Source organism: Chinchilla lanigera, unplaced genomic scaffold (assembly GCF_000276665.1).
Source record: "Chinchilla lanigera isolate Chin_1 unplaced genomic scaffold, ChiLan1.0 scaffold00069, whole genome shotgun sequence".
In the NCBI taxonomy this organism is placed as follows: Eukaryota; Metazoa; Chordata; class Mammalia; order Rodentia; family Chinchillidae; genus Chinchilla; species Chinchilla lanigera.
Window position 1 is genome coordinate 4,313,530 of NW_004955470.1, and position 27,565 is coordinate 4,341,094.

At 50.7% G+C, this 27,565-nt stretch overlaps 3 protein-coding genes across 6 annotated transcripts in view; 2 read left to right on the forward strand and 1 right to left on the reverse strand.

The window, feature by feature from the left end:
- Positions 1-8,025: 8,025 nt before the first annotated feature.
- LOC102024993 (cytochrome c oxidase subunit 5B, mitochondrial) lies at positions 8,026-9,920 on the forward strand. Its single transcript, XM_005400689.2, has 4 exons — positions 8,026-8,188; positions 8,752-8,825; positions 8,977-9,076; positions 9,728-9,920. Exons 1-4 carry the CDS (start codon positions 8,086-8,088, stop codon positions 9,838-9,840), a joined length of 390 nt encoding a protein of 129 aa, XP_005400746.1. The 5' UTR covers positions 8,026-8,085; the 3' UTR covers positions 9,841-9,920.
- A 5,445-nt stretch (positions 9,921-15,365) lies between these two features.
- Positions 15,366-22,912, reverse strand: Actr1b (ARP1 actin-related protein 1 homolog B, centractin beta (yeast)). 3 transcript variants are annotated; one of them, XM_013522835.1, is made up of 12 exons: positions 22,252-22,491; positions 21,421-21,557; positions 21,251-21,315; positions 19,997-20,072; positions 18,958-19,083; positions 18,603-18,727; positions 18,185-18,401; positions 18,000-18,092; positions 17,751-17,925; positions 16,651-16,712; positions 16,437-16,477; positions 15,366-16,266 (listed from the first exon to the last, which is right to left on the reverse strand). In XM_013522835.1, exons 1-12 carry the CDS (start codon positions 22,328-22,330, stop codon positions 16,164-16,166), a joined length of 1,299 nt encoding a protein of 432 aa, XP_013378289.1. In that variant the 5' UTR covers positions 22,331-22,491; the 3' UTR covers positions 15,366-16,163. The 3 variants fall into 3 exon arrangements, with proteins under 3 accessions (XP_013378289.1, XP_013378291.1, XP_005400751.1); XM_005400694.2 differs by lacking the exons at positions 21,421-21,557; positions 22,252-22,491 and adding an exon at positions 22,714-22,912 and having other exon boundaries at positions 16,164-16,266; XM_013522837.1 differs by lacking the exons at positions 21,251-21,315; positions 21,421-21,557; positions 22,252-22,491 and adding an exon at positions 22,714-22,911.
- LOC102025345 overlaps positions 22,438-27,565 on the forward strand; it is a 34,520-nt gene continuing 29,392 nt past the window's right edge. Inside the window, exon 1 of one of the 2 annotated variants that reach the window (XM_005400692.2) lies at positions 22,438-22,516. The gene's annotated coding sequence lies outside the window, so the exon portion shown is untranslated. Of the gene's footprint in view, positions 22,517-23,093; positions 23,169-27,565 lie in introns of those variants that run through there. The other variant, XM_005400693.2, reaches the window with a different exon arrangement.

The following is a 27,565-nucleotide window of genomic DNA, read 5'->3' on the forward strand; positions in this document are numbered from 1 at the left end:
CTAAAGACCTCAATGTACTTATCAGGATTATCTGAAAACTTTCCCAAACTTTGTTTGATTTGTCTGAGATCAGAAAGCAAAGATCACATGGACACAGTTGGACCAAATTCTCCACCTATCTCCTCTATAGAATGTTTCCCTTTGAGGAGTTTAAACAAAATCATATACAGATGGATATAACTCCCCTTTTCAGGGTTTTTATCATGAAGGGGTGTTGGGTTTTTTTCAAAAGGCTTTTCTACATTGATTGATAAGATCATGTGGTTTTTTACTTTGCTTCTGTTTATGTGATATTTATTGATTTGTGTATGTTGAACCATCCTTGCCTTCCTGGGATGAAACTTACTTGGTCATGATATATGATCTTTTTGATAATGTGCTGCATTCTATTAGCTAATAGCTTGGTGAGGGTTTTTGCATCTATGTTCATTAAAGAGATTGACTTGTAGTTTTCTTGTTTAGTTGGGTCTTTATCTGATTTTGGAATCAGAGTGATGTTGGCTTCTATAAATGAATTTGAAAGCACTTTGTCCCTTTTAATTTTTAAAAAGAGTTTGAGGAGGACAGTTAATTTCTTAAAAGTTTTGTGTAATTCAGCTGTGAACTCATCAGATAGCGGGCTTTTTTTTAGTTGGTAGATTCTTTATTCCTGTCTCACTTTCATTGCTTATTATTGAGTTGTTCAGTATTTTTGTCTCTTCTTAACTTTGGTAATTTCTATAAGTCCATAATTTCTATTTGTCCATTTCTTCAAAATTTTCCAATTTATTGGAATATAATTTTTCATAATAGTTACTATCTTCTGGATTTCAATGATGCTCGTTGTGAGTAAAATACTTGAAGTGATAGGTGTAGGAAAGAATTTCCTAAATAGAACCACAATTGCACAAGAAATAACAGCAGGAAACAACAAATAAAATGATATCAAATTAAAAACTTCTGACAGCGAAAGAATCAATTAGTAGAATGAAGAGAAAACATATAGAATGGGAAGTGTTTTTGCCAGCTATTTCTCAGATAGAGACTAATATCTAGAATATGTAAAGAACTCACAAAAAAATCACACCACCTGAAATAAATGACAAATCAAAAAATGGGCAAATGAAATGAACAGACATTTCCCAGAGGAAGAAATGCAAATGGCTAACTAATATATGAAAACATGTTCAACATCCCTGGCTGTGAGGACCACAAATTGTAAATTGACATAGTATCAGTCCTAGGCTCTCTGCCTGCCTCATGGGCTGGTTTTGGAATGCGGAAGTCACCTTCCTCTCCTTCCCTGAGATTAGCACCCGGTGTGGGGGTGCGTCTTGGCTGTTCCCTTTATGATGTTAAGCTTGCCCTTTCTACCACTGCCTTTGTGCTGTTCCAGGGCAGGCACCCTACCCCTCCCCTGCACTGGCTGATAAAACGGTGCTCGCGGGAGATTCAGGGCCTTTCGTTCCTGGGGAGCAACTGGTGGCCCCAGACCCCTGCTGTGCACCCCTCTACTTTGTCCTTGGCTCTCTTTCCTTTCCGGCTGTGTGCCGTAGCCTGGGCAGGAGATTGGGAGCCCCTGCAGGGGTCTCCAGCAACTGGCACCACGGGAACGGTTCCTAATTCCTGGCTACTAGGGGAATGCAAATTAAAACAATGCTAAGATTCCATCTTATACCAGAAAGTATGGCAATCATCAAGAAATCAAAAAATAACAAATGTTGGCATGGCTGGAGTGAAAAGGGAACCCTCTTACATTGTTGGTGGGAATCGTTCAACTATTATGGAAATTCCTCAAGAAACTAAAATTAGAAATTCAATATGACCCAGCTCTCCCCCCTCTTTATATCTTCCCCAAAGAGCTAAAGACATCATACTGTAGTGACCCATGTGTACCATTGTTTCTAATAGCACAATTCTTAATAGCTAAATCCTGGAAGCAGCCTGTCTTATCCATCAACAGACAACTGGATAAAGAAAATGTGGTATCTATATATAATGGAATACTACTTGACTATAAATAAGGACAAATTAGAGACATTTGTAGGAAAATGGAAGCACCTGGAAAACATAATTCTGAGTGAAATAAATCAGACACACAAGCTTAAATACTATATAGTATCTCATATTTGAAAAAGGAAAAATACAAAAAGCACAATGAACAATGGATAAAAGGAGACAAAATAGATCTCCTGCAATTTTTTTTTTTTTTTTTTTTTTTTTTTCTTTTTGAGACTGGGTCTTGCTATGCAGTTCAGGCTGACCTTGAGCTCACTTTGTAGCCCAGGTTGGTCTCAAACTCATAACGATCCTCCTGCCTCAACCTCCTGAGTGCTGGGGTTGCAGGTGTGCGCCACCAGGTCCGGCCCTAGATCTCCTGCAATTGGAAAGAGGTCTGTTATGGTTTGTGTCTAGGTGTCCTTCCAAAGCCCCATGCAGTCCTAGACTTTTTTGGAGGTAGCTGAGTCTAGAGTTTGTGGTTGATTCATGGTGCAGTGCTAGGATTAAGGGTGCTGAGATTAAGGGTGAGTGATTGCTGGATCAGTCCACTGGTTCCATTGGCTCTGCCCTAATGCCAGTAGTCTGGACAAGATGAAAGGGGCAAAAAGAGGTTTGCTCTTTCTTCCTCTCCCTCTTCCTCCCCTCCCTCCCCCTTCCTCCCCCTCTCTCTTTCCCTCTCTCTCCATCCCTCTCTTCCCCTCCTCCTCCACTGTTGCTTTTGCTGTCTTCTGCTGCCATGAACTGTTGCCCCTCTGCCGTGTGCCACCCTGCCTTGCAGCCACTTGATTATGGACTGAAATAAAGTGTGAGCTAAAACTGGGCCATATGCAGGAACCTAATGACCTCAGTGAACATGAGATAAGATTAATAGTATCCACAAGAATGAAACTGGGGAAAGGGGATTTAGAGGAGGAGGGAGGGAGGTGGAAAGGAAGAGGAAGGGGATTGAAAAAAATAACCAAGCTGTGTTATGTACAGGTGCCCACCCCCCAAAATGACTGTACCCTGCATGTACTGCAAACATGTACTGATAAAAGAGAAACAAAATGGTGCCCAGCCTCCCAGCACTCAGGAGACTGGGGCAGGAAGACTGTTGAGAGTTTGAGGCCAGCCTGGGCTACAAAGTGAGTTCAAGGCCAGGTTGAACATAGAGAACATACATAGCAAGACCTTGGCTCAAAAAACAAACATTTTTAAAAATATAAAAATGAGAGAATTAAAAAAAATGCAACAACAAAGAGGAGAGATGTCCCTTTTAAGTCCTTCTTTGTTTCTATATGCTCTCTGGATGTCCCCTGAGGTGTCCCTGCTCCAGAGAAAGCGGCGGTTAACTGGAGAGTGGTCAGCACACAGGTTGGGCCGGCGGAGCCACGCTCCCGGATGCATAGGCCTACTTTCTCGATTTGCCATTTCTGTATGCACATTTCCAACTCCAGAGCAAGTATCTTTAAGCAAAAAGTTATCGTTGAATGCCACTATCTCAGCCCTGTTTAAGAAAGGAAGTAGTGCCAAACAGAAAATTAAACCAATAATCAAGGGACCTGAATGATTGCTTTTTATTCTGAGAGACAGAAAGAGAGAGAGAGAGAGAGAGAGAGAGAGAGAGAGAGAGAGAGAGAGAGGGAGGGAAATCAAGGGCAGACTGGAGATGCCCCTTTAAGCTCTGTTGCTCAGGGCTTCTAAATATGTGTGCTTTTGGAGGCAGCTCTCCCTGGTGTTACCCAAGATCAGTTCTCTCCACTGTGTCTCAGGATGGGAGTTTCTCCTGCTGGTCCTGCTGGTCCTGCTGGTCACGAGAGAAACACCAGCTCAGATACCAGCTTGGCCCAAACCCTTTTGTGTGTCTTCCTGGTTGAGCAGGACTTCAGGGTCCCTTTAACCCAGGGAGGGATTAGTCTGCAAAAGGATGCTATCTTTGTTGCACTTGTAGATGAGTACTCATTTTCTAGGGGTTCAGGAGCTTCCATGGGAAGGGAAAAGGATTCTCAGGGTTGCAAAGGGAAGCAGAGGACCACTTGCTGATACTGATAACCACCCCTGACAGAGTAACTGCTATAACCTGTCGGGGAGCTTCAGGCATGCCCAGGAGCCCAAGCTGCAACCTGATCCCCAAAGAGCTGTCCCGACGAAAGACCAAGCCCGCTCCTAACTGCCCAACCAGTCAAGAAAGGAATACAGGGGACCTGCTGCAAAAATAAAAGTGTCCACCAAAGAAACCCAAATATGATATCTTTCCATGCTCTCAGCATAAGCCTGTTAGCATTTTGACAAAACACAAGGTATATGCGACTGACAAACGAAGGATGACGATTCTTGATTCCCAGAAAGAGTCACAGTCCAGAATCCAATCAAGAGTTCACTGGGCTCTTAAGCTGGGATGGGGGAAAAATAACTCCCAACCTGTCAAACGTCAGACGTGCCTTGTCAGGGGCTCCCCAATATTGAAGGATGAATTCCAAGGAACAAAGGAGTTTAAGGGTAGGAAAGGTTTATTAAGAGAAAGTTCCTGAGAGGCAGGAGAGGAAGCCTGAAGTGGTTGCTACAGGGGCTCTTTTCTCCAAGAATAGTTTGCAGAGAAAAATCACAAGGTGGGGACAGTGTGGGTCACACTCCCATCAGCCAATAGGATTACAGTGTAGCTGCTCAGCTAATGCTGATCCAATAGGGACTCGAGGCACATGGCAAGGGTATATGGCGAGCTCGTGAACCTCAGCTTATCTGTAACTTCTGACATAGAAAGAACAAAGCATTTTTGGAAAGGGATGAGTCCAGATGTTCTGGTCACCCATCCAGGTGTCTGGTGCCTCTGGACTTGACCAGAGAGTGCTGATCACAGTATAATCTCAAGTTGCTGTTTATTTCTTAGGGAGGTCTGGAGGCCAGGCCATTGTGTCTCTATCATTTTTTTTTTTTTTTTTTTGTACTGGGAATCAAACTCAGGACCTTGCCCTTGCCAGGAAGACACTGTGCCACTGAGCTATATCCCCAGTCCCTGGGTCTCCATCTTGAAGCCTGGCCTTCCTAGATGCGCCTCCAGCCACAGTTTTCCAGTCTTCTTCTGCACACTCGAGGGCCCATTCCCATCTGTACGTTTATTAATTTTGATCTAACTTGGCTGACTATAACATTCCCATCATCATGAGGTCCTCACTGAAGCCAAACAGAACCTAGCTCCTCCAGTGTCTGGACCTGTGAGCTAACAGGGTCTCACAATGTAGTGCAGGCTGGCTTTGAACTCATGGTGATCCTCCTGCCTCAGCCTCCTGAGTCTGGAACTACAGGCATGTGCCATCACAACTGGCTTAAACCTTTTTACAAATCATGTGGACTTGTGATAGTGTCAGAAAAATCAGAAAACAGGCCAAGATGCTCAGTGTCCCTGAGGCCCCAGGATGGAGCTGATCTGGCAGGTAAAGGAGCAGTGGTGAGAGAGGCCTTCAGGGGCCGCTTCCTTGAAGACCAAGGGCAGAGCTGGAGAGGAAGAAGAGGGGACAGAGGCTGAGTGAGTCCTTGTGACCTCTGTTTCCTCAGTGAAACTCAAGGTGGGCAGGGCCGGGGGTAAGAGAAGCTCCAGGGCTCAGCCTGGGTGATAGTCACAAGCTGCCATAGCATCCCCAGGCAGTGCTAAATCCCCGGAAAGGAAAAACCCAGAGGATAAATGGTTGAGCACTTTGGGTACCACTGGGAAAGGGAGCAGGAACTGAGTGTACTAGTGACATAGGTCCTGAACTATGTGACCAGGGGGTTGTCCCAGGCAGAATGACGCCCCTAACTGATCACTTGTCCTTCATAGCTTCCCTCTGCCCTTTTCCCCGAGCTTGTGCTTGGGATGGAACTGGCCTTTTCAGGAAGAAAAAGCCCAGGAGAACACACATTACCCAAGAAGAGAAGAAAATTCCAGATCAAAAGCCTACGAAGGATAGGCTAACCTTATTGCAATGTGCCAATGTGAGTGGTGACCTCAAGGTAAAACCTGTCTTGGTTTATCACTCTGAGACACTGAGAGTATTGAGAAAACATAAAGTCATGAAGACTAGGCGAGGGGTCATGGGGAGGTCTAATACAAAAGCCTGGTTCAGAATGCATTATGGGTATTTCCAATATTTCTTTTTTTTGGTTTTTCTCCGGTACCGGGAATCACACGACCTTGCACTTGCCAGGCAGACGCTGTGCCACTGAGCTAAATCTGCAGCCCCCTATTTCCAATATTTCTTATGGGAAAAGTCATCTTGACTTACAACCTACTTGAGTTACAACCAGCCCTCATGAATGAATTGAGTTCGTAAGTCAAGGGTCCACTGTATATGAAGTTAGATCTATGTTTTGATCTGCAGGAATGTTCAAAAATACTGTCGAGTAAAAAAAAATATATAATAAGTTATATTTTTTTATTTTGTACACAAACTTCAATTTTTTATTTGTTTTTGAGACAGGGTCTTGCTATGTAGTTCAGACTGGCCTTGAACTCATTATGGCTGTCATGGTGATCCTCCTGCCCCAGCCTCCCGCCTGCTGGGCTCACAGGTCTGTGCCCCATTTTCAGGCTCACAGGGGAGTGCCAGTGAAGTCCTACTATACTCTAAATGCAGGCAGGGCAGCCTCACTGCTTCCCCTGCAAGGAATTTCCAGGCCCAAGGTGTCAGTTGTCCTGAGGCTGAGAAATCCCAGGCCTGAGAAAGGAAAAATGCACATTTTCCCTTACACTTGTTTCGTTTGACTTCCTGCACTGTGCATTTATTCTGACAAGGGCAAGTGCCATCTGCAACCAGGAACAAGACATCTCAGGCCTTAGAATAGACAATGTCCTTTCACGGCAGATGGGCACTCTGAAGATCAGGTGTGCTCCTACAAAGGAATGTCCCCCAGGCCCTTCTGAAAACGTTGTAACCTGATATAGGACAACTGGGGACACAGGGGAGTTCATCCTCTCCAGTGTGCCTCAAATTGGCCTCACTGGGCCAGAAGAAGCCCTGTAAGTTAACCCTGCACATTCTATCTAGTAGATTTACTAAGTGTCACTTGATCCTCCTGTATCTATGTCAGGCCTCTGCAGGGCAACGAAGATTTAACAATTACAGCATAATGTAAGGGACTCGCCAACAGGTAGGAAAACACAGATATAGCTTGGCTGAGATGTCTCAGGGATGTACTGACAGTGAGAACAACGTGCTCTTTGATGGAGACAGCGATCGAGGGTTCTCAAGTGCCCGCCCTGCCAAGAAATTTCCACGTTTTGCCTGCGGGCAGTGGGGAGCCATAGAAGGAGTTTAATGGCCACATGTGAACTCCCCTTCCTGTTCTTCCTCCTAAACGGTCCTTGGTTACCAGCCTCTCAGAGTGCACTGCCCTGTCCGCCCCGACATCACCAAGGGCTCTGGTCCTGGGAGGGGGCCCATGTGTGACCCACTCAAGGTCGGGATGGCCACCGTCCAGTACAACTGTTAACAGGACACTGACGCTAGGATTGCGGGCAGGTTCAGTTCAAGCTCCTTTTTTTTAAAAAACATGGTCTCGCTATGTTTGGAACAGGCTGATTGGAACTCGCAATGCTCCTCCTGCCTCAGCCTCCCGAAAGCGGAGATTGCAGGCGTTGTGTTCAAGTTCTGCCCTGGTAGGCCGAAGCCACAAGTACGCGATGCCTCAAGCAGTGTCAGGGAAATAGCTTCGCAATAAGACTGACAATGAGCACAGTGGTCTTCAGGAGCCAACTCCCAAGTCTGTCATTTGCGGTCCAGCAAGCGCCTTTATAGATGCAGACTTGGCCTCCATTAGCAGCCTCCACGTTTGTTGAACATGGCTACCAAACCAGACAGACAAGAACTCTATCGACGCTGGAATATTGAGTCCTAGGGACAGAAAACGAGCACACACACGCCCCAAACCCTGGTTAAGACACTTAGGAGCCCCAAACTCTGAGACTCCGCGGCGCCGGAAGCGGAAGAGGTAGGCTCGCGCAGCACCGCCCACCAAGGAAGTCACGTGAGTGGGCGGGCCCAAGGAGGAGAGGAAGAGAAAGGCGGAGGCGGGGAGAGAGAAGTCCCTCCCCGGAAGTCCCGCCTTCCCCCGGAGCCTGTTCCGGAAGTGGCGCTGGTTGTAGCGGGTGTGATGGCTTCAAGGTTACTTCGCGGAGCTGGAGCGCTGGCCGCGCAGGCCCTGAGGGCCCGCTGCCCTAGCGGGGTGGCTGCCGTCCGTTCCATGGCTTCCGGAGGTACTCGCCCGTAGGGCGCGCCGAAGTCCGGCGTTTTGTTCCCCACTCGCCCCAGCATGGTTGCTGCGGGGACAGCGAAGCGGGGCGGCCGTGCGGCTCCTTGGGGCCCCGGAGCACCCCCGGGCGCCGGGCACCCCAAGCGTCTCCTGGGGGTTTCGGCTTCGCCGCCGCCGCGCACCAACACACAGACGCCGGTGCGGACGTGTCCTCACAGCGGCTGTGCAGTGACCTTCCCCAAGGGGTCCAGGGAGCCCAGCGGGATGGGGGGCGCGGGCGGCGCCTAGTCTCTCGCTCGCTTCGAGCGCGGTCGGCCTGCTTTTGGAAAGATGTTAAGACGCTGGCCTCGGTGGGTGGAGAAGAGAGGCTTCCCTGCGTGTTGCCGCTTTGGGGGGTCGTGACCCAGGTCCTTGGGGGGCCATGAGATGGCTAGCCTTGAGTTCGTGCTCCCCCTGAAGCTTAAGCAGAAGTCTGCGTGTGGCCTTTTCCACCCTGGTCATTTCAGTGTGTATTTTTTTAAAAAAAATCTTGATGTCATCGGACATAATTCACCTGTCTTCCTTTAGGCGGTATCCCCACTGATGAAGAGCAGGCGACCGGCCTGGAGAGGAAGGTCATGCTGGCGGCCCAGAAGGGACTGGTGAGGAGAAAGCCCCTTCTGTGATCGCGGTGGAGCTGTGGTCCTGGATGGGATCAGCGGAGGCTCCCTGGGAGCATTCGATCGAGAGCGCTGTGCCTCTGCAGGGACCGGAGTAGCTTGGCGTCCTGGCTCAGTGCTTGTTTTATTTCAGGATCCGTACAATATACTAGCCCCAAAGGGGGCTTCGGGCACCAAGGAAGACCCTAACTTAGTCCCGTCCATCACCAACAAACGAATCGTGGGCTGCATCTGTAAGTACCTCATGTCTGTGTTTTCTTGTGCATTTGTTTATGTTTTTTTTTTTTTTTTCTTCCGGTACCAGGAAGTTGCCAGGCAAGCACTTTGCCGCTGAGCTAAATCCCCAGCCCCTTTGTGCATTTGTTTAATAAAGCCTGTTGTATGGGATGCTTACTGGCGGCTTCCAGTCGTGAGTGTGACTGGTATAGAGTATAGATGAAAAAGAGTGTAGATAAATAAATTGTCCATGGGTTCTGGCTCTCTCAAGCCTCCTGTTGTGTGAGTGTGTGTCGTCCTTACTGGAAGCATGGGCGAGCAACAAGACTGGCCCTTTGGAAGGGTATCATGAAGGGTGTTCATCCAGATAATACTGATTCCTACGCCAGGCACTGTATAGGCGCTGAGGAGAAACACCGGTATGGACCTTGCTTTGGGATTTTACATAGGCAAGGGAATTGTTAGAACGTACAGAGCCCTGAGGTAAGGTCAGCTTACTCCTCTGTAAAAGGCAGGGCCCCCACTTGATCGGAAAGAGAAGAGCTTGTCCTCTGAAGATGTCAACCATAGCTGGAATTCTGTCTCAAAAGTGTAGCACAGAAAGAGGTTGACATTGAAAGTCTCCCTTTCTTGCTCGATGCCGTTCAGCCGTCTTCTTGTCCTTTTAGGTGAAGAGGACAACAGCGCTGTCGTCTGGTTCTGGCTGCACAAAGGCGAGGCTCAGCGGTGCCCGAGCTGTGGAGCCCATTACAAGCTGGTGCCCTACGAGCTGCCCCACTGAGCCCCACGGACTCCCCCGGAATATGCTGTAAAATCTCTTTCCAATAAAGACGAGCTGGGCTTCAGCTCCTTCCCTCGGTGGCCGGTCTTTTCTGTATTTGGGGGTAGGCATGGGGAATTGTACTGGCAGTAGCTGTCTATTCATGCGAGCTTGTGATCCAGAGTGTACAAGCAGTGCACCGTGCTTACTTTAGTGACAAGCGGGCCGGGACCGGGCTCTGAGGTGGGGCGTGTGCTTAGCATGGAGGCCCTGGCTTCTAGCCCCAGCACTGCCTCCCTCAGAATCAAAATAGATTGACAGCGCACAATGCAGTGATCATGACCACCAGGGACAGGCAGAAGGATGGGCTCCAGGCCCAGGCTAACTGGACTTAGGATACTGGTGCTGTCATTTGTCCTTTGGTGGTGTCCCTGTGGGTATGTTCTCTGTCCAGTTACAGCTACTCAAGAAAGATAAATACCTTGTGAGGTATTAGAGGTTATATATGTGTGAAGATCCTGGCTGATAGTAGGTCCTCTCACAGAATCATAGGGACAGAGTGGTTTGTTTTTGGTTGAGACAGGGTCTTCCTATGTAGCCCAGGCTGGCCTCAAACTTGTAGTGATCCTCCTGCCTCAGCTTCCTTAGTGCTGAGATTTACAGGCGTTGTGCCACCACATCCACCTCTGGCACAAAGTGGTTTTGTGAGAAGAGCTTTGGGGACTTTGAAATCTTGAGGGACCAGATTCAAACTAAGAGTTCCTGGAAACACCTGCAGCAGGTCAGTGTGGGACTTTGTCAGAACTGAAAGACCAGGTCTCTTCAAACAAACTGTAAGGAGTAGAGAAGAGAAAAAAAACAAAAAACTAAGGAAAACCTATAGAGTAAAACCAAACACAACTGGTACACCTTGTTTGGGTCTTGATTTTAAAACAGTTGTAGGAGTTGAGTCCAATTCCTGCGTGACTGCAAGGCCCCTTTGCAGCATTTTCTATGTCTCTGTGTGTGGCTCATTTTGAGTAAAGTCTGCCTTCCCAGCTTAAAAAAAAAAAAAGGAAAATTGAACTGGGTGTGGTGGGAGCTCGTAATCCCAGCTACCTGGGAGGTTGAGGCAGGAGGGTTGAATGAAAGTTGGAGGTCAGCCTGTACAACAGTAAGACTCCGTCTTGGGGGAAAATTGTAAAGGTCAATTTTGGAATATTTGTGATATTTACGGTTTTTTGGTTTCTATTTTTTTGAGACAAGGTCTTGCTATGTAGCTCAGGCTGGGCTTGAACTCACTGTGTAGCCCAAGCTGGCCTCCAACTCATGGCAATCCTCCCTCAGCCTCTCAAGTGCTGGGATTATAAGCAAGTGCCACCATGTCTGGTTTATGATTCTCTAGACAAGTTCTCACTTTTTTTTTCTTGTAAAATATTTTTTCATTAGCTGGACCTGGTGGTGTACACCTGCACTCCAGGCATTCAAAAGGCTGAGATAGGAGGATTGCCATGAGTCGGAGGCCAGCCTGGGCTACACAGTGAGACCCTGTCTTAAACATGAAACGGGGAGATGGTCTTGGGTTATCCAGGTGGTCCTGATGAGCTTAAGGAAGGGGTAGAGATGTAGTACCGCTAGCTTTGAAGAAGCTGGGGAAGGCAAAGTGATTGTCTGCTGAGGTCGCCAGACACGATCAAAGCCCTGCTAACACGTTGATTTCAGCCCTGTGAGGCCCAGGTTGGGCTTCCAGACAACCTTTTAAGTTAATAAAGTTAGGTTTTAAGCCACTCAATTTGTGGTAACTTTTTATAGTGGCAGTAAGAAACTAAGACTGGGAACTTGCACTTCTACTCCAGGGTGAGCAGTCTCATGTGAGCTGCGCTGTAGTCACCTGGGATCCTGGCCCACTCCCGGGTCACGCCGGCCCAGATCCCTGCAACAGTCCTCAGGTGGGACCCGGACGTCCGGCCCTCGAGGTTCCTCAGAGGCTTCTGGTGCTGGGAGGGTTGAGGTTCTGCCCTCGGCTGACCAGGTCAACCTAAACCCCTCACTTGCAGGCCTTGGTAATGGCAGCCTGTGGGCAGCGAGGCAGTGTGGCATCGCCACCAGGAGGACCAAACCTTGGCCCCTGGGCTCTTTCTGAAACTGGCAGCTCAGCAGCACAGGAATTGGGTCCCTTTGCCCCTCACAAAAGGATACAGGTCTCACTGATGGTGTTCATTTGCCTATCTGCAAGTACTGAATAAAGAACATTTTCCAGGACTGCTTGAGAATAATTTGCTGGTATAAGGACCTGTCGGAAATCCCACTCAAGTGTGAGTTTGTCCCTCTCTTGTTTTTGTCAAGAGACAGGGTCTTACTATGTAGCCCAGTCTGGCCTCAAACTCATAATCCTACTGCCTCAGCCTCCTGAGTGGCTGGGATCACAGGCGTGTGCCTCTGTACCTGTCTTTATAGTATTTCTTAAAGAGACATTTTGTGTGTAGTGCCTATGCTGAGTGAGTGCTGTACTAAGCTACATCCCCAATCATTTTTATTATTTTGAGACAGTGTTTGCTAATTGGCCCAGGCTGGCCTTGAACTTGTGGTCCTGCTTCAGAGTCCTGAGTAGCTGAGATTTAAACGTACCTCACTATACCTGGCTAAGCCATTTTCTTTTTTTTTTTTTTTTGTTTTTTGTCTTTTTGAGACAGGGTCTTGACCTGGTCAGCCGAGGGCAGAACCTCAACCCTCCCAGCACCAGAAGCCTCTGAGGAACCTCGAGGGCCAGACAGTTCAGGCTGGCCTTGAGCTCACTTTGTAGCCCAGGCTGGTCTCAAACTCACAAGGATCCTCCTGCCTCAGCCTTCCAAGTGCTGGGATACAGGCGTGCGCCACCACACCTGACTGACATTTTCTTTAAAAAAAAATCTTTTAAACCGGGCATGGTGGCCATGCCTGTAATCCCAGCATTTAGGAGGCTGAGGCAGGAGGATCGTTGCAAGTTCAAGACCAGCCTGGGCTACAAAGTGAGCTCAAGGCCAGCCTATACCACATAGCAAGACCCTGTCTCAGAAAGACAAAAAAATAAAAAACTTTTTAAATAACTGCATTTATTGTGAGAAATTCATTTACATAATACATCTTAATTCTTTTTACTTTTCCCTCCCCTCCCTTGATTTATACTCATCAAAATCAGGAAATTTCTCCTTTTTCTTTTTCTGGCACTGGGTATTAAACTGAGCTACACTCCTAGTCCTTTTTTTCCCTTTTGAGACAATCTCACTATGTTGCTCAGTTTCAACTTGGCCTGAGTGGGAATTTATGACCCTCCTGCCTCAGCCTCTCAGAGTGCTGGGATTACATGTGTGCACCTCATTAACGATATATCAGCAATACCTTGTTCCTCACCAGACTTCCAACGTGTTAATTTACATCAGTATGGATGTATTCAGTGGTTTCTCACCCATGACTATTTGTTGATGTTTAATCTCTTCCCATTTGGGCAGCCGAGCCTCTGAGCTGGCTCCTGTGACCTCTGAACCTGTCCCTCTCATTCTCACAGCATTTGTTTTATTTTTGGACACAAAATGTTCCAAGCTCATTTTCCGAGGTGATGATGGAGCCACCAGGTTAATGCACTGACCACTCCCGTCTTAGGGACTTAGGAACTGGGGAATCTCAGGTCTCTACAGTTAGAAGTTTTCGGAAGCAGGATTGCAAGTTCAAGCCACTTAGCTCTGCAGCCTTAGCCCTCTTGTCCCTCAATTTTAAAATAATTTAGACTTAGAGAAAAGGTGCAAAAATAGTTCCTATGTACTCTTCACCCAGTTTGCAGTGTTATTGCTGGAGCCCGGGAATTAACATCGGTACAGTGGTATTAACTAATCAGCAGCTCTTCCTGGGGTTGTGCTGGCTTCCTGGGACTTCACGTCGCGCTCTGTGCTTCTGTCTTCCTGACCCATCACCTTCCAACTGGAGAACTCATCTGTTAATTTTAGTTCGGGGCTGCCTGCTGCCGGCTGCTGGTGAGACTGAGGTTTTGCAAGAATCCCAAGGTGAAACGCCCCCTAGCGCATCTGCAGGGGAATGCCTTCTTACTGCTGTGCATGTTGATCACTTGGTCCAGGTGGTGTCTACTAAGCTTCTCTGCAGTAAGCTGACCAGTAACTAATAAGTATCTTGTGGGGAGACACAAAGATTACGCAAATAGCCTTGATCCTGCCCACTAAATTTTGTGTTCACTCTTGCCTGCAACTACTATCGCCTTTCCCTGAAAATAAGATCTAATTGGCAAATTTTCAGCTTCGAAAAACAGAGATCAAAAGTGCTGGTCCTTGCCTGGCCCGCGTCACTCCCTGTTGGCAGGCGAGCTCCCAGCGCGCACCGGTTCGGTTCTTCACCAGGCTGCAGACGCCTCTCAGCAGCGCGAACAGGAGGAGGTGGCCTGGGCAGGGAGGAGGCGGGCCGTGTGCAAAGCAGGGCTGGGGAAAGCGCCGCAGACAGTAGAGCTGACAACAGGAAGTGGGAGGAGCCGGCGGGAGGCCCAGCCCAGGGCGGCCGGAAGAGGTGCTGCTGGGCTGGAGTCCCCGAGGTGGGGTGCTCCCTGCAAGCTGACACCACGTGATGACCAGGCCCCGTGGACGTGCCGCTCAGCCGCTCGCTGATCTGTCCTAGGTCTCTACACTCGCTGTCACCATCCATCCACCCACCCAGGACACAGCTGACCACCACCCCCAAGCCCAACCCACTCTGGCTTGTCCCCTGCCCTTCCCCTGATTCGACCTTTGCTGGAACTCCCCTCCTCCGCGTCACCTGGTGCCCTCCCCGGTCACCTCAGGTCCTTGCCACTCAGCCTGCTCACGTGCTGGCTTGATGCCCATCCCACTGGCCCCTGCAGGTCTTCACTGAAATGGCTCCTGTGCCTTCTTCCTCTGACCTGTCCCTTTATTTTATTTGAAGTGGGGGGCATGCTCTCACTATATAGTCCGGGCTGGTCTTGAACTGTGTACCCTAGGCTGGCCTCAAACTTTTGGCGATCCTCCTGCCTCAGCCTCCTGAGTGCTGAAATGGTGTGTGCCATTGTGCCGGCTCTGAGCTGTCCATTTGTTGGGGCAAGAATGTATCTTGTTCACCACTGGCCCCAAATATAAGGACCCTGGCAGACATGCTGTAGGTGCTCACATGGCCAACCATGGTTGAGCAGCTCCTTTCGTCTCACTGGGCAGCGCCTGTGCCCCAGCACCACCTCACAGCCATCACTTCCTGCCCTCTTCCTGAGCCAAGGAGCCTGCGACCCTGCTGGTGTCAAGCTGCCTGGCGCAGGTGTCCCGACAGAGCACGATGCGACGAACCCAGCCCTGTCCACAGGGGGAGGCGGGACGGGCTGCCAGGGCTGGGCATGCGGTGCAGGTGAGCTCAGCCTCCTGGGGCCTTGGTGCCACGTTGCCCTGCCAACCACCGAAATCGCAGGCTCCAAGCTCAAGCCCGAGTCCTGCCTTGTTCCCTGAGCGCCTTTCTCTGAAAGCCCCCAGGGACGGGTGAGTAAACAACTGCACCCAGAGCCACAAGAAAACAGCCACACGCTGGGCTTTGTCCGTAATTATTACTATAATGATTTATAAAAGAATGTTTTTTTCAGGCAGCTGTGTTAAGTTATGGGACACATCTGGAGAGCGAGGTGGGGCCCGACCACAGCGAAGACCCCGTCCTTGGGGAGGGAGGAGGCCCTGCTCAGCCCCGCCTGACTCGTTCCCTGCTCCCCTCCAACAGCACAGACCACAACCCTTCTGGGCCAGGGTATGGGGCAGGGAGACGCGCGGCTGCCACTGCCGTGCTTGGAGGGGGAAGGGTGACAGGCCACGTGCTGTGGCTGCCCCCGGCACCTGAGGCGGACCCCAGGCCACAGCCCTTGCTGGGGACGTGTGCACAGGTGCGGGTGGCCGTGGGCCCGGGCAGAGGCAGTGGTGTAAGATGCACCCGTGCCCGCTGCCCCTGCTTGCACTGCTGGCTGCCCCTTTCTAGCACGGTCCCCAGGGCCCAGCGTGGCGCCTGCCAGAGAACTGGGGGATTTGGGTGTCTGGTCCTGGAGCTCGGGGAAGCAGTTCCAAAAGTCAGAGCGAGGAACCCTTGGCCTAAGTCGGTCCACAAGGGAGACGCCCCAAGCAGCCCAATACGGGCTCCTCAAAGCCTCAGCTCCAGCTGGAGACCGCATCCATGCAGCTAAAAATTACATGTGCGTACATATGTGTGTGTGTGTGCATGTGTGTGTGCAGGGCAGTGCCTGCCTGAGGGCTCAGGGCATGCAGACGACCCTGACCAGAAAGGGTCCAGGCCTCTGCTTCCCCGTCCTCCTGTCTTCAGGACACACTCCACCCTCCCAGGCATCAGAAGGTCTTTCGATGAATAGCACGGGAGCCGTCCTCTTCGTACTCCTTTTTGGACACCCACATCTTCTTAAAAGTGTCCAGCGAGGCCAAGATGGAGCCCCTGGGAGGACAGAGGGGGCATTCCTGCGGACCTGTGGGCCGTCTCCTGGGCGCTCAGCGAGCCCATGCCCTTCCTTGGGAGACTCTATCCTCCCCCCGGCCCAGCCAGCCCCAGGTGGAGTCCAGGGCAAAGCAGCTTCTTCCCAGAGCCCTCCCCAGGCCCCGCCTTACCCGATCCACGTGGAATACAGGCGTTCCTGAGGGGCAGAGATCTAGGGGGGCAAGCAGCCATGTCACTGCCCTGTCCTCACGCAGCAGCCACCCTCTGCCTGGGGCCAGGCTGGGCCGGGAGGGAGGATGTGTGGCCAGCAGGGAGGGGCAGGGCTGGGCCTCCTCCCCCAGCGCGGCTGCCAGCACCTGGCACCCAGGGGTCTCCGTGACTCACCTTGATCTTGACGTCCTTTGGAGCAAGCTTCTTCACCTCACTCAGTAACCGGTCCCCAAAACCTATGGACAAGAATGGGGGGCCCTGGGGTCCACATCCAGCCTCCTTGCCATAGTCCTCCAGATCCAGCCTTGGGGGTTCCCCATTGTCTCCAGGATTAAGGGAAGGGTGGGCCAGCCCAAGGGGAGAAACCACCCCACACCTCCGCCAGGCAATGGTAGATGGAGCCGCAAGTCACACGGCCCTGCCTGACCCCTGCTCCTCATCATGGTCACTCCTCTCATACCTTTACCTCTCAGCTAACCCAATCTGGCCAAAGGTAAACAAAATTTAATTTTAAATCTCAGTCTCTACTGAAAGGTGTGGTGGTGCAGGCCTGTGATCCTAGCATTCAGGAAGCTGAGGCAGGAGGATCACTCTAAGTTTGAGGCCAGCCTGGGCTACATACTTGCTGGGAGCCGCTGGAGCTGGAAATGGGTCCTATGTGTGAGGGTGGGACAGAGCCAGAGTGCCTCAAGCAGTCAAGCTACCTCAGTCTTGACAAAAACATCCTGCCTGGACAGTTACATTACCTCTCGTGATACTAACTTCGCAAGAGTATAAATAAATGCCCCTACTGTTGAAGTCAGTCCTCTTGCTGATCAGGTAAGAGGTCACTCCACCTGACCCCAGCTATTGTCTCTTGTCTTTATTTTCTAAATCCTCTAGTCCTTTTCTCCCAGGGGCCGCTGAGAGACCACTCAGTCCTACACATACTGAGTTCAAGGTCAGCGTGGACCTCATAGCAAGACTCTGTCTCAAAAACCAAAATACCAACGATAAACAATGACGACAACAACAACATCAACCAAAACTGATCTCAGTCTCTAAAAACAAGCTCACCAGGTACCATTAAAAAGGGGGCAGAAATGAGCTTGGCATGGTGATGCATGCTTGTAATCTCAGGACTCAAGTCTTGCCTGGACAACTTAGCCAGATCTTGTCTCAAAATAAAAAGGGCTAAGGATGTTGCTCAGTGCAAAGGTCCTGGGTTCAATCCCTAGTACCACAAAAAGGCTGCAGAGATGGCCGGGTTGCACCTGCCCCCAACTGCCCCGTACCTTTGAACAGCGTGGAGCCACCTGAGAGCACAATGTTGGCAAAGAGCGTGCGGCGAAGGTCCATGTCGGACTTGTGGATGGCGAAGGCCAGCACCTCGTGGAGCCCCTCGCTCTCATCCCCGACCAGGTCCGGCTGGAACAGCAGCTCGGGGGCCCGGAAGCGTGCAGGCCCTACCTGCGGTGCACAGGACTGAGGCAGACGGGTTCCCCGGGAGCCAGGCCAGCGTCTCTGCCACCCCAGCCACTTACGTCGAGCGTGCTGCCATCGGGCAGGGTGTACTGCACCTTCTCCGTCTCCAGCGCCTCGTCCTTCTGCGGGTTGATGGACAGGTAGCAGGCTCGCTGCGGGTGGGGGACACACCTCAGATGACTGTGTCTAGGTCCCCCCTTTCCCAATCCCCAGTGGTACCCATGCCCTGGGGCTCCCCCATCACCTCCTTGATGGTCCGGACAACCTCAAACTCCGCCGACGTGTGGAAATCCGCCCCTTCCTTGCGCAGCAGCAGCCGGAGGTAGCGGGAGACGTCCCGGCCGGCAATGTCCACCCGCATGATGGAGTGTGGCATGGCGAAGCCCTCATAGATGGGGACAGCATGAGTGACCCCGTCCCCTGAGTCTAAAACCACTCCTGTCGTGCGTCCTGTCGCGTACCTGTCACCAGGTCGGCATCCCCTCACCTCAGCACTGAGGCACGGGGACCACCTCACCCTGGAAGGGACCCCGGGCTGTCAGGACTGTCTGGTCTACAAAGTGATGCGTGGGGCTCCCTGAAGGAGCAGTCACCAAGGGGATCAGGGCTCCTGCTCACTGCAGGCGGGACAGCCGCAGGGAGGATAGGGCTCGGCCACTCACAGGCTGAGCACGGCTTGCATGGAGATGAACAGAGCTGGCACGTTGAAGGTCTCGAAGAATACCTCCGCCGCCTTCTCCCGGTTCTTGCTGGGGTTCAGTGGGGCCTCCGTTAGGAGAACCGGGTGCTGCGTGACACAGGAGAGGCGCACCGTGAGCAACTCGCTGGCCCGCGAGGCTCTCTGCCCAGCCCAAGCCCTGCTTCCGGCCGGCCAGCCCGTCCTCTTCCAAGGCGGATGCTCCCTGGCTGCCAGGGCTGTGTGGGTACCGTGGACAGAGGGTTGTGGCAGGCCAAGGAGGAGGCAGGCAGGGACAGGGACAAGGAAGAGCTGGGTGCCGGCGGGGGCTGCGGCCACACCTCCTCCGAGAAGGTCTGCAGCTGGTCCTTGGAGTACACGTACTGCCAGATGCGCTCCATGTCGTTCCAGTCCCGCACCACGCCGTGCTCCATCGGGTAGCGGATGGCCAGCAGCCCCCGGTGCTCCTGGAGGCAGGGCAAAGCCAGATGTGGTGCGGGCTCTGCACCAGGCTAGCCTTCTGGGGAGCCGCCCCTGCCCACGGAGTGTCGCCGGGCTCCAGGGTGCATCCGGAACTAAAAGGAGCTCGTCTGTCCCACCACACTTTGAGCTCTCAGAGCTCGGCCAGCTTCAACTGGCCGGAGACCAGAAAAAGTGGCAGTGCGCCCAAGCCACAGGCCCTCTTCCCGCGGCCTCTCTGGGGCTTCCCCCCTCCCTCCTCTGGCACTGCCAGCTCCCTCCGGGCCCTTGGCTCCTGCGCCTGTCAGCACAGCCCCTCCTGCTTCTGTAGGGTGCGGCTTCGACCAGTCCCCGCCTGTCTGTCACGGACATGCTGCCTCTACTTACCGACACTGCCCTGACGTGCGTGTGCCCCTTCTCGCCCTCTGTACCCCCTGCCCATGGCTCCCACTGACCTCATTCGTGGGGCCTCACACCTGCCCCTCCAGCTCACCCCTTTCCGGGCCCACTACTGGGCCGTGTGCCCCAGGCGTCCCTGTGGCACTTGACCAGTGGGCTCGCTCCTCCCCACCCCCACGCTGGCTCCTCCTGAGGTATGGCCCTGGCCCTAGACGGATTACTCGGCTGGTGTGCAAGAGGTGGCCCTCATGGCCCTCGTCAGAGCAGCATCAAGTCTGGGTGATTCTCTTAAAGCACTTTTATTCAGTTCTTTCCTCTGCCGTTTCCAGGTAGCCTCTAAAAGGCGGGGCACGCGGAGGTCTGACCACGCTCCCTGAAACGGGAGTGTTGCCCCCCATCTCCCAGCGGGGAGGTGCACGTGCAGGAGAGCCTCGGGTGCATGAGGCGGGCCCAGGAAGGTGGCAGCAGAGGCCCAGGCCCGTCCCCCTGCCCGCCATCAGCGAGAGGCCCTGTGCCTGTTACCTCTGCCTTGGGTCCGATGAAGAGGTCCCCCTCCAGGGCTCCGGCCATCACCCGCATGTGCTTAGGCCGCCCGACACTGCAGGGACACAAAGTCAGTGAGGTGGGCAGGGCCGCGGCTGGGCTCCCGTCCAGGAACACTGAAGTCTGCCTCTGAAACTCAGAGGGACCGGTCCCCAAAGCAGCAGCACGCGGCCACAGGCAAAGGTCGGAACCAGAGAAGGAGCAGGACAGGGTCAAAGGAACACATCGTCTCCCAGAGAGGGCCGAGTGTCTGAACTCCGGGACGCCAGCCCTTCACGGCCTAGGCCTGGCAGAGGGTCAGCCTTCCACAGCCACAATGACTCAGCCCATACTCTTGTGTTCAGGCGGGGCAGGCTGGCTGGAGACCGAGGGAGGACATGTCCCTGAAGTGGACGCTGCCCCTTCCCACTGCCAGGACCTCTGGTACAGAGTCCGTCCTTGGGGTTAAGATCTGAAGAGCTACCCTTCCAAGATGCACCCCAAGTTCTCCTTGCATCCACAGGAGCTGTAGAGTTCCACAAGGAAGACTGAGGCCCTCCAGGGCGTCCCATACTGGCTCCGTCCCAGACCAGGCCTGAGTTCTCTGCAGAGCCAGCTGGTCCGGGAACCTTAGGTCCTGCTCTGCCCTGGCCTCCAGGGAACCAATCAAAAGTGTCCAAGATTTGAGAAGCGGTGTTGATGACAGAAACTTTGCCCATGAGCTAGAGGGGCCCAAGGAACACTCCAGTGGCCAGAATCACACAGGGAGAGGCCTCCCAAGAGTGAAACACAGTATTTTCCAGAATCTGGTCACGAATGAGTGCTGTTGAAAGCATTTCTGAGGCTGGGGATGTGCCTAGCGTTCTTAAGGCCTGGGTTCAAGCCCTACCACCAAAAAGGGCACAAAAGCATTTCCAAGGAGGACAGGCTGCCATGCACCTACCCCTATTCTTCCGGCTCTCTGGAGAGTTTGGCGAGAGCTCCCTTCTATTCTCATGCGCCCCATCCCCAGGGCAAAGCTGGCTGCCTCCCCCTCACTGCTCAGGGAGAGGAGGACAGGGGAAATCCACAGCACTTCTTTTGTTCTTGCCAAATTCTCTCCACAGTGTGGACCTCACAAATCTGGGGCTTTCCCTTACAGATAGGGACCAAGAGTTGTGTTCCAATAACAGAGCTGCTACCCAGGGCTGCCAGTCTCCCGGAACCAAACAAAAGCAGACAGGGCTGCTGCCCCAGCCACCCAGCAGCACTTACTAGTTTGGGAAACAGTATTTGGGAATCTGGTCTCCTGCAAAGCCAGCCTTGATCACCCCCGAGCCCTGCAAGGAAAAGCAGTGTTCAGCTTCTGACATTCACCTCGGGATGAAGGCAGAGCCTAGCAGCAGAGAGCTGGGGCCCCACCACAGCCCAGGACATATCCCCACCTGCAGGTCCAACAGTGGTTCAAAGCCAGAGGCGACTTTGCGTCCCCTGCCCTGGGGAACTTTTGTCTGACCAGGGGAAACAGGACAGGGCGCGAGTGGTATCCAGCGCATAGAGGCCAGGGATGCTGCTGAACATCCTAAAAGGCACGACCAGTAAGAACCCAGCCCAAGGCCAACAGTGTAGAGGCTGAGAGCCCATGAGGTACATCCTTCCCTGCAAACTCTAGGGCTGGGTCCTGGCAGGAATCCACAGCACAGGAGACTCCCAAGAGACAGCCAGAAGCAACCCCTCTGCAGACTTGATTTCCAGTGCACACCAACCCCTGGCTTCCCAGCAGAAAGGGTAAGACTGGCCACCTCTCCTCACGGCTTCCTTACAGATTACAAGAACTTGTAGTTGTTGATCAGCCCGTGTGATTTCTTTGAAGGGACGCCACCCTGTCCTTCCCGCAGCCTGCTGGGGAGCTGGTCTCACGGCACTTCTCCATCCCAGCTCTAGCCTCCTTGCTAAGCACCCCTGCTATGACTCAGGCAGCTTGCATGGGCCCTCCAAAAAAGATGGCCACTCAGGGACCCCACTGGGCTCACGTGGGAAACAGACAGATCCCAAAAAGAACACACTGAGTCATTATCAAAGACTCCCAGGCCTGCACACCAAGGGGGATCAGCTGGGGCAAAAGGATAGCCAGACACCAGGCTTTAACTTCTCCCCAAGTCAGGGCTCAGAGACCAGAAATCTCTCTTAAGGCAGCTGCAAGCAAGCTGAGCCCTGGCGCTGAAGGACAAAGCCATGGGCTGTCGGACATCTTCCTGAGGCTTCCAGACAGTTACCCCAAACTGTTCCTCGGTCCTGGAAGCATGGCCCTGAACTCTCCACTGCCCTGGCGTCTGTGAGATTTCTGTTCCACATGGGAGCACTTCAGCAGAGGGTCAAAGGAGCCAAGAGGCCAAGCAGGTGGTGGCGCGTAAGTGACTGGTGGAGAGTAGCTTGCATTTTTTTGCAGCTCTCTGGGAAGCCTAGGGATCACCGGGCCAACCGCTCCAAAACATCAGGCCAGCAGCGCCCACTTCCACCTGGGACTAAAGCCAGGACAAGGTGAGCAAAGTAGCTGGGGTGGGCACCTGCCCAGAGTCTGCGATCTCAACCGAGAGGGCCTGCGGCAGGGGCTCCAAGACCTCGGCGGGAGCTGGTGGCCTTTACGGCCTTGGAACCGAGGTGCGGCGGGCGGCGAACGCGCAGCGAGCTGGGACAAGCCAGGCGGGGCCCCCCTCCCCCCGGCTGCAGGGCCTCACGTTGTCGATGACCACGGGCTGGTTGGCGATGATGTCGTAGGACTCCATGGCCGGGCAGGGCCGGCCCTGCCCAGCAGGCGGGCTGCAGGAGGGACCGGCGGCGGTCAGACAGGACGGCGGGCACTGCTCGTGGCGCCGCGCCCCTCCCCGGAGCGCGCAGCCTACGCGAGCCCGGCGGGGCGGGGAGGGGGTTTTCGGGGGGCGACAGCGACCAATCAACGCTCGCAGCGGCCTGATTGGCGGCGGGCGCTGGGACAGACTACGCGAGAAGGGGGCGGGGCCGACCAGCCAATAGAAGCCGCCCGAAAGAGCGGTGGGGCGTTGCCAAGGTAGGCTGCGCCTAGTCGCGGGATGAGGTCATAACTCCATTCTTAAAGGGAACGCCTGCAGAAGAGGGTGGAGCTTACCTGTCTTGAAAGAAGTCTTTTCCGCGCCCCAGCATCTCCGACCACATGGTGAGCGCCCTGTGCTGGAGGAGGCAGGCCCTGGACGTTTTCCCCAAAGCGTTGCTTAGTTTTGCCTATTTTTGAACGTTATGAAAGTGAAACCACAAGTATGTATTAATTTGCATCCGGCGTCTATACATTTGTGATATGGATCAGTGTGCAGCTATTAAAAATAATAAGGAAGTTCTGCATGATTGGCTATGAGAAACACATGGGGCATATTGTTAAAGAAAAGAAAGAAGCAAAGAATAGAATGTTACATGCACGACTGTCCCAGAAGAGTATTTGAGACATCTTTAGATCTCTTTAATTTGGGGAAGGTAAAAGTGAGTGAAAGAAGATTAAGTTTTCACCATGTAAACTTTTGTATTGAATTGTATTCAATTTAAGCTTGGGCATGCATATGTATCAGTTAGCTTTCCACCACTATACTGAAATACTCAGTGTGATTAACTTAAGAGAAAAGGTTTATTGTGGTTCATGGTTCTGGAGGGTTCAGTCTGAGATCAGGTGACCTCATGGGTTTGGATCCCTAACAAGGACAGCACATGATAAGCCAGGAAGCATAAAGAGGAAGAGTTAGGGATCCCTCAGCCCTCTGCAAGAAGAACATGCCCCCAGTGACCTAAGGACCTCCTTCTGCTGTCCCTCTAGCACCTCCTCTTTTTATAGCCCTGGAGGTCCTTTGCTACTATCAATTTCAGGAAGCTTTACTTGCACCTGCTTTACACAGTCAAAATGGACTAGGTAAGCAGCTGTGCAGGAGCGCCCAGGGTGGAAGAACGTCCTTCCCACAGACAGACCCCAAAGAAAGGTAGAGATGATGGCGCATGCGTGCGCAGTGTCTGACGCTGCTGCCTCTCCTACCTGCCCCAGGTACCCAGCCACAGTGACCAGTGCCTTAAGGAAAAGTAAGGAGCAACCAACTGTATTAAGTAAATCCTGCCCACCAAGTTACTTGTGAAAATGGGATGTGCCAGAGCACTCCTCTTTGATCCTGTTTGGACTCTGTCTTAAAACCTTTCTTGTAATTACTTGGGGGCTTAGGGTGAAGGGTTGGGGTGAATTGAAGTTAGAAGCTTCATTTGCCACCTTTGAATCAGAATCCAGTCATTCTACTTGATCTTTATATTTGTCATAGATGAAAAAAATAGAATCACCTTATCAGGTTAATAATATCCCTCAGTACCTGGTAAGGTAGTGCACACCTATAATTCCCGCACTCGGGAGGCTGAGGCAGGAGGATTGTTGTGAGTTTGAGGCCAGCCAGGGCTACAAAGTGAGCTCAAGTCTGGTCTGAATAGTGATACCCTGGCTCAAAAAGAAAATATATATATATATATCCCTTAGTTATTGTGGCTGATCAGGTCCACAATCTCCTGAATGAGTGTATGGCAAAGGCTAAGTAAAAAGAGTCAAATGGAATGATTTCAGGGCTTCAGGAGAATCAAAGCCCTCTCACCAAATTTAAGATTCTCTTAGGGCTAAGATCAAGACTTTCTCTGGGTGGCTGGATTTATTTGGTTATCAGAAGAAGCGAGGGGAGTACTCAGGAAGGGCTGAATCACTCAAGGACTTCTCCAAGTAAGGTATTAAGTTAACCCTTAATAAGGATTAAATTAACCGACCCAGGAGTGAGATGCCTGAGGCTATCGTCTTTATCTAGTTGAGATTGGATCCAGGTGTCCTTGGCTGTGATCTTGTCTTATCCTTTGACGCTTTGTCTGACATTATAGGTTTTAGTAAGGGTTAATGACTCACAGAGGTTCTCTTACTATGAGTCCATTGCCCACTTCCAGACAAGTAGCCTAGCGCTTTGGACAGATTCACAAGTAAACATAAAAAGCCAATTGATTAATTTAAGTCCTGCTCAGGGCTGCTTCATAATGGTCCCCATCATCACCTTGTTATACAGGTACATTGTATTTCCTTCATTAAAATATAATGACATATGATAAACTACACGTATAAAAATTTGATGAGTTTTTTGAAATGAGGTCTCAGTATATTACTCAGATTGTTCTAAAACTTGCTATCTTTCTGCCTCAGCATCATGAATTGCTGGGATTACCAGCTATTCACACAGCTATTACCATACCTGGCTAATTTTTATTTTTATTTTATTTTAGTTTTTGGTACTGGGGGTTGAACTCCTAACCTTTACATTGGGCTACAACTCCAGGATTTTTTAATTGTTCTTTTGAAACAAGTTCTCACTAAATGGCTAAATTGCCAAGATTGGCTTTGAATTTGTAATTCTTCTGCCTCAGCCTTCCAGAGCCCTGGGATTACAGGTATCCACCACTACACCTGGCATGCCTAGCTAATTTGAGTTCTGATGTATGAATACACTCAGGAAACCATTTTCCCCATCAAGATAAAGAAGATATCCAAAAGTTTCATCACGTGCCTTTGTAATCCCTTCCTCCCCTCCCTGTTCCTCCTCTTCATTTCTAGGCAAGCTCTTGCTAGCTTTTGCTACTGTAGTTTAGTTGTCACTTTCTAGATTTGTATGTTGAGGGGTTTCTACAGTGTGTACTTCTTTTGTTGTTTGGTTTCTGTCATTCAGTATGGTTATGAGAGTTGGTTCATAGTGTTGGACAACATGTAGATTGGTTAGGAGTCTCTAGAGGAATAGATCCATAAGAGTATATATGTGAAGTTATAAAGGGAGATTGCTGAAAGTGGGCTTACAGGATCAGAGGTTGGATGATCCCACAATGGCCATCTGTACAGTGGAGAGCCAAAGAATCCAGTAGCTGCTCAGTCCAAGAAGCTGGAAGTCACAGAACAAGAGGAACCAAGGATGTAGCCCCAGTCCACGGCTGAAGGCTGGGAGAAGAGACTCCCTGGAAAGTTGCTGATGTGTCTGCATTGAGGGACTGAAGAAGCTGGAATCTGAGGTCTATGGAAATGGCAGCAGCAAGAATCAGACCTACTGAAACAGAATCTAGCTTTCAAGCCCTGGCTGGCTTTCTCCTTCTTCCACTTTTATTTTTCTGGGTTCCCACCCTGTGGGAGGTACCCTCCATTCAGAGTGGGCCCCCTCAGTGTAATGGCCTAATGCCATCATCTTTGGCAACACCACCCCACCCCTAGCTAGATATAATCTCCTAGTGCCTCAGTCAAGTCAAGTTGACAATCAAGACTATCATAACATGTTCATTCTTTTTCATTGCTTAGTAATATTTCATTACATGGACATACCATCACAATGCATTCAGCTGTTGTGGATATTTAGGGTGTCTGCAGTTCTCCCTACTACAAACAAAACTATTGTGACCATTCATGTATGAGTCTTTGGATGGGCACATGCTTTGATTTTCTTTAGGTTATAAATGCCTAGGGTTTAAAGCACTGAATCGCACGGCAAGTACATGTTTAATGGTTTAAGGAAAAGCTAAGTATTCTACTATTTTTTACATTATCACCAGCAATGTACAAGAGTTTCAGTTGCTCTTTATCATCAACATTTGGTATTGTTATATCTTTTTAACTTTTAGCCATTATGTTTCACTGTTTATTTTCCTACTGGCTTATTATGTTGGACATCTTTTCATGTGCTCATTTCCACCCATGTGTATTCTTCAGTGAAGCATCTTTTAAAATCTCAATCTTTTATTTTTTTGTTTTTTTGATACCAGGAATTAAACTCAGAACCTTGTGCTTGCCAGGGACGTGCTGTGCTGCTGAGCTATATCCTCAGCACAATCCTACTTTTAAATTGGTTATTTAATGGCCAGGTGTGGTGGTACACACTTATAACCCAAGCACTTTGGAGGCTGCTATAGGAAGATTGCATGTTAGAGGCCAACCTGGTCTATATAGCAAGTTCAAGGTCAGCTCAGACAACATAGCTGTCTAATAAAAAATTATCTATTTTACATATATTCTAAATATTTATATTTTATTGACTATATATTATGAAAATTATTTCCCATTAGTAAAATGTTAAATATAATTTCACAAATATTGCTTGTCCTTTCATTTTTGTAACTGTATGTTTTGAAGAACAAATATTTTTTTATTTTGAAGAAGTTCAAATCTCCAGTCCATAAAAATTTCTCTTGGGCCAGGGATATAGCTCAGTGGCACAAGCACCTGCCTGGCAAGCACAAGGTCATGAGTTTGATTCCTGGTACAAAAAAATAAACAAACAAACAAAAAACCCAACAAAAGCCTATAAAAAATTTCTCTTATATTTTTGCAGTGTTACAGTTTTATCACTCACATTTAGACCTATGCTCAATTTTGAGTTAATTTTTGTACATAGTGTAAGGTAAGCAATGAGGTTCAGCTTTTGCATATGCTGTATCAAATTACCCCAGTATTATCTGCTGAAAAGATATACCATCTCCATGGAATTGCCTCAGTGCCTGTGTCAATAATTAGTTGATTTCCTATGT